This window comes from Colletes latitarsis, chromosome 2, assembly GCF_051014445.1.
Source record: "Colletes latitarsis isolate SP2378_abdomen chromosome 2, iyColLati1, whole genome shotgun sequence".
Lineage (NCBI taxonomy): Eukaryota > Metazoa > Arthropoda > Insecta > Hymenoptera > Colletidae > Colletes > Colletes latitarsis.
In genome coordinates, this window is record NC_135135.1 from 20,821,134 (window position 1) to 20,835,104 (window position 13,971).

Here is a 13,971-nt window from a genome sequence, read left to right on the forward strand (position 1 = left end):
TATGGTTCGAGGAGCAGAACAACTCTAAGAAAACGTTACGCTATATATCGTACAGTATACTGTGTTATCGAATCGTCCAAAGGTACGGTGTTTAGGATTTGTGATAATGAAATAGCGAGACACGGTGATATGTATCAATGGCATCGGCTTGCTTCGATCGAGTTCGTTTCATACAGATAGCGAAGTGTATTGCGGTAGTTTTCATTGTACATCCAGAGCAACAGTGCGTGCACGAGTGCTATATTGACCACAGGGACGCGTCTCTGTAGCCAAACATTTAAATGAATGATGAGTAAATCGTACTTGCTCTTGCTGAGAGTACTGTCTTCTGAGCAGACTTCCGCTCCTTTGTAACAAGGGCAAATTCTCCTTCTCAGCCGCGCTGTGCGCTCTCTCGAGTTTCGGTCTTTTATCCTGAGTTTGGTCCACGAGTCCCGGAGGACCACCCACCTGCATGTCCTGCATCCGTCGCAGCATCGCGTTGTCCACGGTAGCGAGGCTCGATTTCGTCACCCATTTTCCAGTCGTCGACAGGAGTTCTTGCTTCTTGCGGCATAAGATACACAACCATAACACCTGAAACCACAATTAATTCCACATCTCCGATCACAACGACTCGATCGGAATATCTTATTAACATCAAAAGTAAGAAAAGTCCATCGAGAACCTAGTGTTCTACCGAAGAAACCTCGATAGCTTCGACAATGATTAAGTACGGCGTAATGTGAATTTCGATACTATTCAAAGAGCCTTTTCGAAACCCCATCGTACGTTCAATAGTAATTTAACTAAAATAATCTATAACTCCGATAGGGGAAAAGAGAGAACGAGGGAAAGAGTCCTGGAACTGATCGATCCAGGTCACTGCTTGTAGCGAGGATATTAATAGGAAATTATCTATAGGAAGTCGACCAGTTACGATGCTAATTGGAAACGTATAAGCCAAAGTGCGAGGTTCAATTTGCGGATCTTAAGAACGTGCGTTCTATGCGGTCGATTAACTCGCGTAACGTATGTATTCTTTGACGTTGGCAATAAGGTAAAAGACCCAATACTTGGACAGGTCCTGGTACTCGAACTCTAACATTCATTACATCTATTAAGAAATAATTGTTCCCAAATTGCGAGGAGGGAAAACACAACGCCCAGAGGGGTCAGTGGACCGAACAGACAAATTTTTTAACGCCAGTATTCGTGAAAAAAGTAGAAACTCCGTCAGAGAGAAATTGTAAAATCCCCTTTAACCAAGTCTAGGCTCTATGGTGGGCCATCGCCTCGGGGTAAATTCTTATGCAAATCCGCGCTCGCAACTCCAAGTAACGTTAAATTAAACGGATCTGCCACCGATGCAGTTACGTAGCAGCCAACGAAAATAGCGAGTCTACCGATAGGTGTGCGATTACGTTACGTTTTGAATGGAAAAAAAAAATGACACGGTTCCTTCCACCACTAGCCGTTGCAGTGAAGTTCGAAGACGCGACGACCAGCCAAGAACATCGCCGAGAGGAAAGCGAAATCGAGCGTCTCTAGCGAAAAGCACATTCTTCGAGGCAACCATTCACGGCGCATACAATAAACGAAGGCTAATAATTAGCGGGCCAGAGCGGCAGTCGAACGTTTTGAAGGATGAATAGGCCTGCGGAATACTCCATCAAGATAAAGCGTGATGGATGGACCATTTAGAAGCAAACCATAAAACAATGCCCATACCGGTTCCCATCGATAACACTTTCCATGCCCATTCACGCGTATTATTGCGCCAACTATAATGGCGCGAGCAACGCGGCGCAAGGACAGCGCGGCTCGTTTCGCCGTTGAATTACGAGCATGCTTTTCAACATCCCGCCTAGTCGACGGAGATTAAAACGCGTTGTCGAGCTATCAACGAGCCAAATCATCCAGTTTATAGAAATTCCGCTCGTAGCAGTTCCCTCTTTTTCTGACTTTTTTCCAACGAATCTCTCTCCGTCTTTCTTTATCTTCTTTATTCGTAGCGAGGACCTTCGAAGGATCGAAACTTCCTGGCAATCGGTACATTTAGCCGATAAACAGAACTCGGTTAACACGAAATAAGTAGAACGCGATAGTTGGTCACCAAGTAGTTTCTTTCTCGTCTATCCCGACGCGAACAGCTTCCACGTGGACTACAGGGGGCCAGACGGCGGTTCTAACTTCTCTAGCTACTAATTTTTATTCGAAATACATCAAAATGGGGCTTACATACCTTTCGCTAATCACTAAACTCCTCCAAGATCACGATCACACAGCGATGCGTATAGAAACACGGTCGGTCAGACACTGTGATGCGAATTGGAAGACACACACATTTTCCGAGAGTTCGCGAGGTAGTTGTTAACTACTTGGGACTTGGTATCCAAATTTTTCGATTCCAGGGGTAGTAATTTTTCTGGCTAATCGTGGCTCGGCCCGGTGTGCGACAAAGGGTCCAGAGACGCCGCTTATTCGCGCGCGAATCGATACGTTCGACCACGCAGCGCAGTTTACACGATTATCGTTGCCCATTATTATTACTCGATGAATCCAACCCAGATCTGCGAGCCCATATTCTCGCTAATCCGTGGGACGAGGACGACGCTTGGAAATGAAAACGTGTTTGCCTGTATTAGGCGACCCGAATCAAGAGCCACGGTAGTCGCGGGTAATGGGATTCGACTGGTACGCGAGAAACGTTCGACCTGTTTGCTCGACAAAAAGTAATCAAGGGAATGGGAGTCGTGAGAGAGAAAAATTAAGGAACGTTTGCAAAGAGGAGAGGAACGACGACGGTGATGCTCCGACGAAAGGGATTTCTTTGTTGCGTCGTTGTGCTTGTTATCCAGACTGAAACCGTTACGCCTATGCTCTAAAAGTAGGGTGGCGAAAATAGGCCAATTTTCGACCATGCTGACAACGAAAAATTTTATCAGGATACGATTCTATATCTTCTAAAGAGTATGAAATACATCTCCCGATAGTGAATTTTGCGCAAAATAACGTAATTATATTGGAGCTGCCACGGCGACGCCTTACGTAAAAAACTTGTAACGACGTTCCTAACAGACCGGGAGCTTGTTACATAAATAATACTTTAATGTACTTTTCGTCCAACTGCAAAGGTTAACGTTCCGGTATTCGTGCTCGCGGGCACGCGTAGGGTGTAAAAGAGTGATCGTGACTAGAAGGGTGTGTCTTTTCGGCAAAAAGAAACAGCCTGTGAATTTCTAGAGCGTTGTAAACTTTTACAGCTTGAAAAAACGAAGAAATTTCTTTTACGAATTTCCTGCGGGACGCGATAAGAACTGTCTAGCTCCAGACATCAAAGTCAGCGATCCGATGGAATTTCGTTCGCAGAAAACCAAGCGTCCCAGTTTTTTTAACAGCGAACCAGCGAACGAGAATTGATTTTTACCTTATTGCTCGCGCAGTTTAGTAGGTGAATAGTTTCTCATGAAGAAGGAGAGAGAGAAAGAGAGAGAGGGAGAGGGAGAGAGAGAGAAAGAGTGTTCCTTCTCTAAAAGGCTTCCCAAATCCTCGTTTCGAACGAACGTAATTATTTCCCTTGCTGCAACATAGTTCGGCGTAGAGCGTGCCACGGGCTCCGGTAGCAAAGAAAATTACTTAAAATATCCAGCACTTGTGCACCGTTGAGCATTCCCATTGCGAGATTAGAGGCAAACGACAGGAATCGGGGTGGCCAAGATATTCGCGGAGAAAGTAACGAGCACAACGAACAAACGAACTCCCGATGTACGTGGACGGTCGTCGAGCCAGGGTACCTGGCAACGATTCGCGGTCGTGCGCGAATCCGTCCCCCGAGCTGCGAAACCGACGGAAGCGTACAAAAAACAGCCCTCCTTTTTCCAAGGGACTTGCAACACCGACCGAACCTCGTTGCAGACTGGCAGCTCGTCCGCGGAACAGAGAGTGCACCGAACAGTAAAGGAAAGAGAAAGGGTGTACGGGCGGCAAAAAAAAAAGAGAAGAAAGAACCGGAGGACCGGGGCCAGGAGGGGTGGATAGAAAGGAGAAGAGCGAGAAACGAAGCAGGAAAGATAGGTGGAGACAGGGAGAACCTGAAGAGCACTTCGTCGAGTTGCCTAGGTAGCAATATGTCAAGAGCTCAACCCCTTTCCACCACCCTCGCTCATCCCCGTGCTAGTAGCACCTTTTTCGCCCCCCCCCCCCGGAACATTCCGTACGTACGTACAGTCGCTCGCACTGAATAATCCTCCACCGTTCGTTAACCATTCATTTTTCAACAAACTGCTATGTAAATCATTAACAGGGAATAATTTATATTTATTATTTTATATCGCGATACAAACTAAGATACATATTTTTAAGACTAGACAAAACTGTCGGCATTTTGAATTGTCCAGTTATCTATGATCGAAAGGGACGACAAATAATCGCTGATTTGTATCGTATCGCGTCTATATATTATTATTTATGGAGAAAAAAGAAAATTAACGATAAAGGTGATCGATTTTCAGTGTGACAGACTGTACGTGTGCGCTATTTTTCCGAGCCTAAAAACAGAGAAACGCTGGTGGTGGGGAGGGATAGCCCTCGAGTCGTCTCACCCTCTCCTTTAACGGTCGGCCAAGGGAGGTGGTCCAAGAGAACGAGAACACGGCGCTGCGTGTTCGGCCGTAACGTAAATGATCATTAGTTTGTCGGCTCGAGCCGAGTTGCCCGTGATTTGCATTAATTAATTAGAGCCCAATTAATTCAGATTACTTTATCACGGACCCTGTGTACGCAGCCTATGTCAACGCAGGGAACGGCGTCGCCGATCGAGACCAGACAATGACGACTACGACGACGACGACGACGACGATGGCACAGACATCGGTATGGACGTTGACGTCCCGTTGCCTCGAGTACAGAGGCCAGGATCGATACGCTCGTTCAAACCAATCCGATAACTCGCCACGCCGCCAATAATACGGTGCTACCATCCGTGACGCTCGCGACGAATTATCGTCTCGCCGATTAAACAACGCTCTTCGATCCACAGAGGATACTTTCCTGAACGGCGACGACGCTGTCCCGTCAGAATTTTCGTCGATTTTTATTCGTTACTAGATAACCACGTATCGAGAACGACCTTTCAAATAGAAAAGGAGCTTTCGAATGCCGAGCGATATCGGTGCTTGGACGACGTATTCGAGTCAACTAGTGCCCACACGATCTTTTCGAGCCCAACCTGAAATCATGCTTAAGTATTACGTATATACGCACGGCAGAAAGTTCAAGTTAATTAGAAAATTTATGGGCACGACGATCTGTGTGAGGAATCAGTGAACCGAAATGACGAGTCTCGAAATCGCTAACAAGGGAATCGCTGATGTTTGATTCTATAACAAAGAAGTTTGTAGGCCTGTACGCCTACGTAAACAGCTAATTACCGTACAGAGGCTTCGTGATCGCTCGGTTCTATTCACGATGGTTTATGTCTCTGAACAACTTCGACCTTTTCGCTTCAGAATTTTTCGGTCGACGGAGGGCCACGGATCCGCGCACATTACCGTCACGAGCGCGAACTTTGTCGTCCGAACTTTTCAGCTGTCCTACATACACAGGAGGATTTCAACTGCTGGCTGGGGCCGAGGGGAAGAAGCCGGTCGAGGAACGACAGATGCCTTCGGCGAGCCAAAGTAGGAGAAACTTGGGCAACTTTCGACTAACAGCGGCTTATTTATGTGAAACACAGCCGCGGCTCGTTATGGGAATCACGCAAGCGCGCGTTTAATCATCCTCGAGCACAGGACTTCTCGCGGTCCGCCTGCGAGTCGTTCGAACCAACTTGGAGGAAACACTGTCCGAGATTGCTACGTTGACTTCCTACGATGGCGTAAATCTTACAAGTATAACGCGATCTCATAAATTCTACCAATGCTACTCGAAAGCGCACGAGCATAACGAAGGACAAATAATTTGTCATTTTCCTCGAATTTTGTTTACTCTAGGGAATTAAATTCCCCCTATCTTAAACTATATTGCGACGAATTTGGCTGTGTTAATTTATAGTAGTAGCCTCCCGGTCGTACGATACAATTCTTGAGAAAAGCGATCTATACGATTGGTAAAAAAATTTGAACGATGCCTGAGGATTTTAAGGACCAAGTATCGCTTCCCAGACAGACGAAACAAGGAGGAATGTTGTACTGGAACGAAGGATACTTCCTCGAGTAGCGTTCGATTAGAATTACCGTCAGTCTCTGCTCCTCTGACATAAATACCAGAGATACACACGTGCATTCGGCCGTACACGAGCACACAATAGATCGACACACAGCCTTGGACCGAGGCGACCGCGTCCCCACGGACCTCTGCAGCTATTTACCTCCGCGTGCTTGACTGCCTTCCGGATCTTCAACAATTTGGGAACGGCGAGTCATTAATCGAAAATGGCCATAATTCGATGGGCAACGCGAACTATGCCGACGCGGCATATTTCCTGGAAACGCGGTTTCGACCAAAGTATCGATTTAACGATACTTTGGTCGACAGCATCGATTTACCAAGAACCTTTCTAAAAAAGTTTCCGACCGTCCAGCGGTTCGATTTGATCATTAGAAACGGAATGTCGTCGGTATCCGTGGCGTCTTGGTTTCTTTTTCGTGTGGCAACCCTTCCACCCACGCTCGCAGCCGCACCGAAGCCACTGGTTCTCCCCGATCGGTGGCCCCGGCACGCCAAACACGAGTCAACCGTGTCGAAACAAGGAACAACGTAAATTTGCCGGCCACCTTGTATTCCGTTCTTCGTGGCCGCCTCCTCCCTGCACCCCACTAGCCTATCATAGACTGTAACCCTCCCTACGAAACTTAGATCAATATGTTGCGTCACGTTCTCCCCCTCCCCCTTTGCACGCCGCCCGGCATTCATCCACGGCCACCCACACCTTCGTCCACCCCGCGCTTCATTCCTGACCCCGCCCCGCCACCCGCGGTTCCCCTCACCCCCTCCCCCCCTCTACACGCTCGGTGACGTCACGCAGGGACGCGCCCCATTCATAGGCTCCCACGCAGAGAGCCTAAACCACGGCGACGAAAAGGGAAAAAAGAAGCAAGACGAGGACAAAGGCTGCTGTGTAAACGCGGATGACCGCGGCTCGACGACCGGAAATGGACGGGCTGCGAAATCGAGGCGCGCGATGGAGGTTCCTTCGGGCCCTGAGATTTCACGAATCGAGGAACCTCCGTCGGTCAGGATCGCCGAGCATAATTAGACGAAGCTGGGTATCGCATCGCGGTGCTGGACTCCTCGAGCGAGGAAACGTACGAGCGTTCCGCTCGGATCGATGATGTCGTAACGCGCGCCGTGACGTTTATCATCGTACTTGCGTGTGGCCCTGGAGGGTGAGTAGTGTGGGAGTACGTGCGCGGGACCAGCCACTACGAACAGAGTGCGCGCGCGCATTTCTCTGCGTTTCGTTCCATCACCCGGTGTATTTTCAAGCATATTAAATCAGATGTTTGAACGCTCGTTCGAACGCGGGTTTCCTGGACCCGATGGTAATTCAAGTCGTCCACAAAGAGTTTAGGCGGTCAATATTGTCCCACAATTTTTTCAACGGCGCAATTATACAACGGTAGACGATTAAAAATTTGTTTTTGGGACGGAGACCGACCAACGAAATATTTTCAGAGATACTATTACTTGTTGTCGATCGTTTGCTCCTTTCGTGGAATACGTGGTACGGGAAACTATCAAGTAACTACCGGCCCACTTTAACCGACTGCACGGCCAACCTCCATTTCTTAAGCCACGCGAAAGTACGATGAAAACCAATAAACTTACAGGAAGTTGTAAGCCCAAGTTCCGCGCGTCTGCTTTCATTATTATACCGCCACTTGCTGGCTAGAATACGCGCGTGTATTCTCTATACGTATTCGTGGCGCTCTTATTTCTCGGATACGGATATAACCGTTTCGAAAACGAAGTTTGATTGTCCTCGACGTTAATTACAAGTCATTTTTCGATTATCCCCATTTCTTTCAGATTAACGAGAGGGATGAAATCCTTCTTCCCACTACCGATAGATTCTTTCTCTTTGATCGAGCAACATCTACCTCTTGCTAGTCAAACGACGAATTATAATCAACGACATTGGTTCGAACGACGAACGATGCAAAAGAACCACGCATATTCAAATACAAGGTGTGTACGAAATAAAAAAGTTCGAACGCCTCCGTGCTGCGAATCGTAAATACTAATTCATTCTCATTGATGAAAATCCTATCGAAATTGTCGATAGAATTTGATAGAATTGGAAATACCAACGCATAAATGGAAAACGTATTCGTGGGGCAGCTATTTAGCGACGACATTACGCCCACAGACGTAATGTACACGCGTCCGCGATAAGGGTTAATTGGTGTAACGGAGAGAGAGAGAGAGAGAGGCGGGCCAGAGGCTCGCTGTAGGTCAATTATTTCCACGTATTTCAAGCGTACGATACGCGGTCGGTTATCGTCTTTTACGATATGCTGCCCTTAATTGTTTCCAGGAAGCTGACATTTCCTAACAATGATCGGTCGCGTTTTTAATCGGTCGCATCGTCGCGATGACGTTTCGTAATCTCTTCACGAGAATAAATGGGAATCCCTTGAATCGTGATAAATCACGGTCCTGTTGATTCAATTTTCTGTGAACTTTGCCCTGCGATCGCGTCGAGTCACGGGAACCCTTAAAACATCCGAGCAAAGCAATTCTCTGGCATCGACCGAGCTCGTATCGGTGCTCTCTAGATTCTGACCGATTTCTTGTTGAGAAAATGAACTCTCCGTTAATTCCTACCAATGAAAATTAATCGAATCGATCTCTGATTCCAACGAGTTTCCCATCGAGATTCCATCGACCGCTTATAACTATGATCGAGGGGATCTCGAGTGACTCTGCTTTTCGGGTTGGTTCTCGCACCATGAAAACATTGATTTGCATTGTTCGCGGTGGACCTTGGCGTGCACGATCGACGATCTCGTTTATCGATCGGATGACGTATCTCGTTAACCCATGGCCTGACCATTTCCCTGGACTTAAACGAATAGAGTCTCGATCCACGATACTTTCTCTCGATGGTGTAACAATCGTTACAAGTGAAAATTAACGTCAGGAATTTTTATGATATCGAAATATGTTGTTGTAAACTGTGTGTCTTCTCCAAGATATCTATCTTCCTTTGTACCATGCTAATTACGTTAGTACCTTTACGTTAAATATTCCGTGCGAACGTCCAACTGGGCGCACATACGTTTTCCTGATAAAAAGATTAACCATCCAACGGATAAAATATCCACGTGCTGTCGAAATTTATCTAGATCTTCTACGCTGGTGAAAAGACCGATCCTCGAAATGTCACAAGAGCAAAGCGTTTCCGTTCTTCGCGCACCGCGAATACACTATTATAGAGGATTCCCTTTGATCCCTTCATTTAGATAATGAATCTTTTTCGGTCGCAATCCTGACCGGCATGACGACAAATAAAACTCGTGATCCCTCAAAGTGTGGATGTTCACTAAATTTAAGTGGTTTTCGTAATTAAAAGAAAACTAGCGGATTATCGAGCGCCTCGGTGCGGACGGCGCTCCATTAAACGAACCGAATTTCTTAAGGGCTTCCTTGAATCTAGATTTTCTCGAATTTCGTTACGTAATAAGACGCGAGTAACTAGCCTCGATAGTTCACGCCCGACCGTCGATAAATGTTTTAAATTGAAAGCGAAAGACCGAGCAGAATTGATGGGTTAAGCAGCGAGTAATATTCGAGGCATCGTACCGTGTCGGAGCGGAGGGTGAAACGCAACGAGGTTAACAAAAACAGCAGGAATTGGAGCGCACGGTGTACGAGTTGCGATTTCTCCAGACAATATATCTTCCCGCTTCTTTTCCGAATCTCACCCCTACCTTGTTCGACCGTAGATTGACCTTTCCACCGCAGCGTGCGCAGCACAGGATGCTGCAGTAGTTGCAGGTGTGGCCGGCGCCGGCGGCAAACTTCGTTTTCAGGCATATGAGACACGTGGCGTGCAGCTCCACTCCCGCTTTCTTATGCTTCTCCGAGTAGGCGCGTATCGTGTTCTCGAGGATCTTCACCTCGTCCTGCTTTCGTCTGTGAACAACAGCGACAGAGAAAATTATTTGCCGAGGAAATATAAAAGGGAAAAGTTTCGCGACATCGGGAAACCCTACCCTCCCGATATTTCAACTAATAAACCAACTCCCGCACGGCTCCCTCCCCCGCTGCCGGTGCTTTCGATACGCTACAAATAACTGCGAGCATCACGTTGCGTCTCCAGATTCCTCCAGTTCGAAACTATAACGCATTTATTCGCGTCTCGGCGAGAGACGCTTTTCAAAATTCAAAAGGCAACGCGACGGACGAAAATCTACAGCCAAGCTGCTATTTCCACAACCCCTCGACCGCGGTAATTCGAAAGAAGTCATTTCACAAATGTGTTCACTCTCACGCATCGTACGCGTGCGACTGAATAGGATTTCGCTGGCGCGTCTGACCATTAATTGATGTTTCTACTTACGCCGTAGTACAAGTCGTACTGTATTTTACGCATATCCTCGAAAACATTGAGTATTCGCGCTTTGAAATATATGTGTATTTTACCCTCTTAATGTAAAAAAAAAAGAAAGTGCTATTACATCCTGCAGGTGCATCGTTGCACTCGAGAAAAAATAAGGTCCAACGGTTTAACTTTATTATTTTTTTTCTATGGAGGATCGTACGAAAATTACGCATTATTTGCCCCCATAACTTCTGCTTACTTGAAACAAAAGGGTTGGCAATCGCATTGCTCAAATTTCTCCAAGATTCGAGGCGAGTTTCGCCGTTACACGGTGCTCGAGTATATTTTTCAAGGTTGTTAGCAAGGTTATTCGAGAAGAAGATCGCGAAAGAAAATTCGTCGATTAGTGGCGAGAAGATAGAATTACGAGTGGCTACAGCCGAGGGAACGGTTACACTTTGATGCTGACGAAAGTCAATTTATCGCTGAGGTAATTGAACTGGAATGGAATGTGACCGATGTCATCGATTTATTCTGTCCGCCGCTAACTCAGAATGCTTTTATGTCTTCCGCCTAGACGGTGAAACTTTTATGAAAGAGCTACCTCTCTCTACCTTTGCGCGTAAATTCTCAGATCTATGTGCGATCTATATTCCCGTTCCCCTGTTGAGTCGACTGGTCAAAGAAATTAAAACAACTCCAACGAGTAGGAATTTCTTCTAACCGTATCGGGCATGTAGTCGGTTCGGAAATCGAAGAGAGTGGTGGTATTAAACAATATTAACCATCGTAATCACAGGGGAGGAACGCCTTGGCTGGTCCAGGTACGAACGATTCTAAGCCAAGTAGGTTAGCGCTATTTTACGCGAGAGCAAGAGAAATGCAAGAACACTTGGCACTGTGTTAGAGCATTTCGACCGGAAGTCTCGGTCTCTAGGTCGCGTGTACGGAACTTCCACTCTGTAACCGAAGGGTTATTGGCACGGTCGAGTTCAAGCTTGGATCGCCAAAACAACAGGAAAGGCAAGAACACGACGGACTCTTTCTGTTCGTGATCTTTAAGGCCACCCTATAAGCAACTGATATTTTCTTTTATACGAGGGAAGATTTTTCGAGTAGAGGTAGCAAAACCATCTAATAATGGTCCTTTTTAGATGAGTATTAGAGACAAAGATACACAAACAACGATCGTTTGTACAGAATTTCCGCATTACGCGAGACAAATCCGCAGAAAATTGCAGCGTCTATGAATCTTAATATAAGCAAAATAGAAATTAAGTGTACAGAACTGGTGGGATTCTAATTGTCCGGAAATGTTCGCACGTCGCCGTATATCTTCGTGAATTGTACGAAATTACTTATTGAACCGATACTTTCCAGGTCTGCTAAAAGCATAAACAGAATCTACGGTCTCCGTAAAATTCAGCAGCGAACTCGACGGAGTTCGCAGCGGAAATTATAACATCGAACAGTCGCGAAGCAGTAACCTAAATTTTGAGTTTGCCGATCGAGACAAAGGTCGCGGCGGCATGTCACACAAAGTACACCGAGTTCGCCTACGTTTCTCTAATTACTTTACCGATAATCGTGCGAGTCGCGTGCACGCAACGGCGATCACCGCGGCTCTAGCTCTCCGACGATTCGTGGCTATCCGCACGCGAAAAAATATCCCTCCGTGACAAAAGGGGAGATCAAAAGCGGAGAACCGAGCGGAGAAATGTAGGTTACTTAACGAACACCTCCGTGGTTGGCGCTCGCGCTCCAACGCGACTTTTCTGTCCCACAAAATCCTGCCAGGCTCGTGCAACACATTTCACACGAGCCGCGTTGCTATAGAACATGAATTTTCCCTCGTAACGCATCCAAACTACCGCACAATCTTCCATTTTCCGTGCTTCCACGTCCGAACTTCCTCCTTCATTGTATCATTTTTATCGTTTTTTTTTTTTTTTTGCTACGACAATTGATTATTCTTAGACCGCGAACGTCATTTACAGAGAATCGGAGGAGACATATAAAACACAAAAATTTATATTCTTCGATGACGAACGTTGGGTCACTTTTGATCCAACGATACGGAAATTGCAAGATTTTATAAGCGATACCTTTTCTGTTCTAGAGACGAATGACACGGATGACAGGAGCCAAGTTATTTCTGGACGAACATCGATTTATATTTCTCGTAAAATCGATGGGCAACAACTATAAACCGTGTTATGAAATACTTTGACTAAAAACAGTGAATATATCGTGTTCATCGAAGGATACTTTCATCTTTTTTATCAACAACGATATAAAAAATAATATTATTATATAGAAGGTGGGCCGCCACATAAAGCGTTACAAGGAGTTTTCTACGAAACCACTGCAGATATCGATTTCAAGTCTTTTTTACTTAAATGGGACAAGGAGGTTAATCGTTTAATGTGCAAAAAAATTTTCTGAGGCGACTGTTAAGGGTGCCAAGAGGAACCCCTCATTGTTTTACTATTCAAAATAAAAAGAACGTTCCAAGCGAGTATTATTAAGTTTGACGAAAATTATACGAATACAAAAGAAAATTAATACATCGTTTCATCTAAAAACAGGTTGTAAACAGCTTGTTTGGCTCACTCTGGAAATTGTAAATTACAATGAAGAAAAATAAAACGAAAAAGTAACTAGGAGACGGTGCACAATTTTGGAATTGGGTGCGATACGTTGTTCCAATATATTTGTAAAGCACATTCCGAAATCCAAACAAATACTCCGTATATATATTATACCGCACTATGCGTGTCTATATTGCGTAGTCGAACAAATATTGTGCATTTTGGGTGTCAGAAATATTTTTGTTTATCTTCGATCGTTATACGCTAGTACGAGTTAAAAAAAAAAAAAAATACTTGTTAGAGGTGTTGTAACGTAATACATCGTACGTGTTGTTTCGCGATCGTCTTTGCGAATTACCGAAGCGATTGTCCTCGATGCTAAATTACATAAAAATGAGAAACGAGAATAAGTAGAGAGGACAAGATATACATAACCGAACGCTCGAACGACATCTCCAATTTCTATTATACGAGAAAATTACGTCGGTTGGCAACGTACACGCAAAATAGCTTTCACGTAGAGACGGAAAGGTTGCGTCTATTTTTATTCGTCGAAGCGAATCGCCTTCCAATACATAAGCGAGACTCTCGTCCGCATGTATAGAGGAACTAAAATTATCGCGCGATATCAAAGGGTCCGTCGTTGCTCGACGATGAACATGGAGGCTCGTCGTTCGTTGTAACGTAAGAAAACTGAACAGCCAGCGGGTCGTTTCTAGACGTTGTGCCGCTAAAGCGCTCCACCTTTCCGCAGGCCTCTGTCTATATTTCATCGTCCAAGAATTTACCTTGCCAATCCAGTCTCTTTCACACTCCATCCACGGGCTGCAGTTGCATACCCTATGCATACCC

At 45.7% G+C, this 13,971-nt stretch overlaps 1 protein-coding gene across 22 annotated transcripts in view; it reads right to left on the minus strand.

Moving 5' to 3' along the window:
* The window catches only part of Rim (Rab3 interacting molecule), a 67,186-nt gene that overhangs the window by 49,120 nt on the left and 4,095 nt on the right, over positions 1 to 13,971 (minus strand). For 19 of the 22 annotated variants that reach the window (XM_076783309.1, XM_076783325.1, XM_076783324.1 and 16 more), the window contains exons 2-3: positions 9,915 to 10,119; positions 304 to 576 (exon numbers count right to left, since the gene is read on the minus strand). In XM_076783309.1, coding sequence (XP_076639424.1) covers positions 304 to 576; positions 9,915 to 10,119 — 478 coding nt within the window. Of the gene's footprint in view, positions 1 to 303; positions 577 to 2,224; positions 3,882 to 9,914; positions 10,120 to 13,971 lie in introns of those variants that run through there. The other 3 variants (XM_076783321.1, XM_076783327.1, XM_076783329.1) reach the window with 2 other exon arrangements.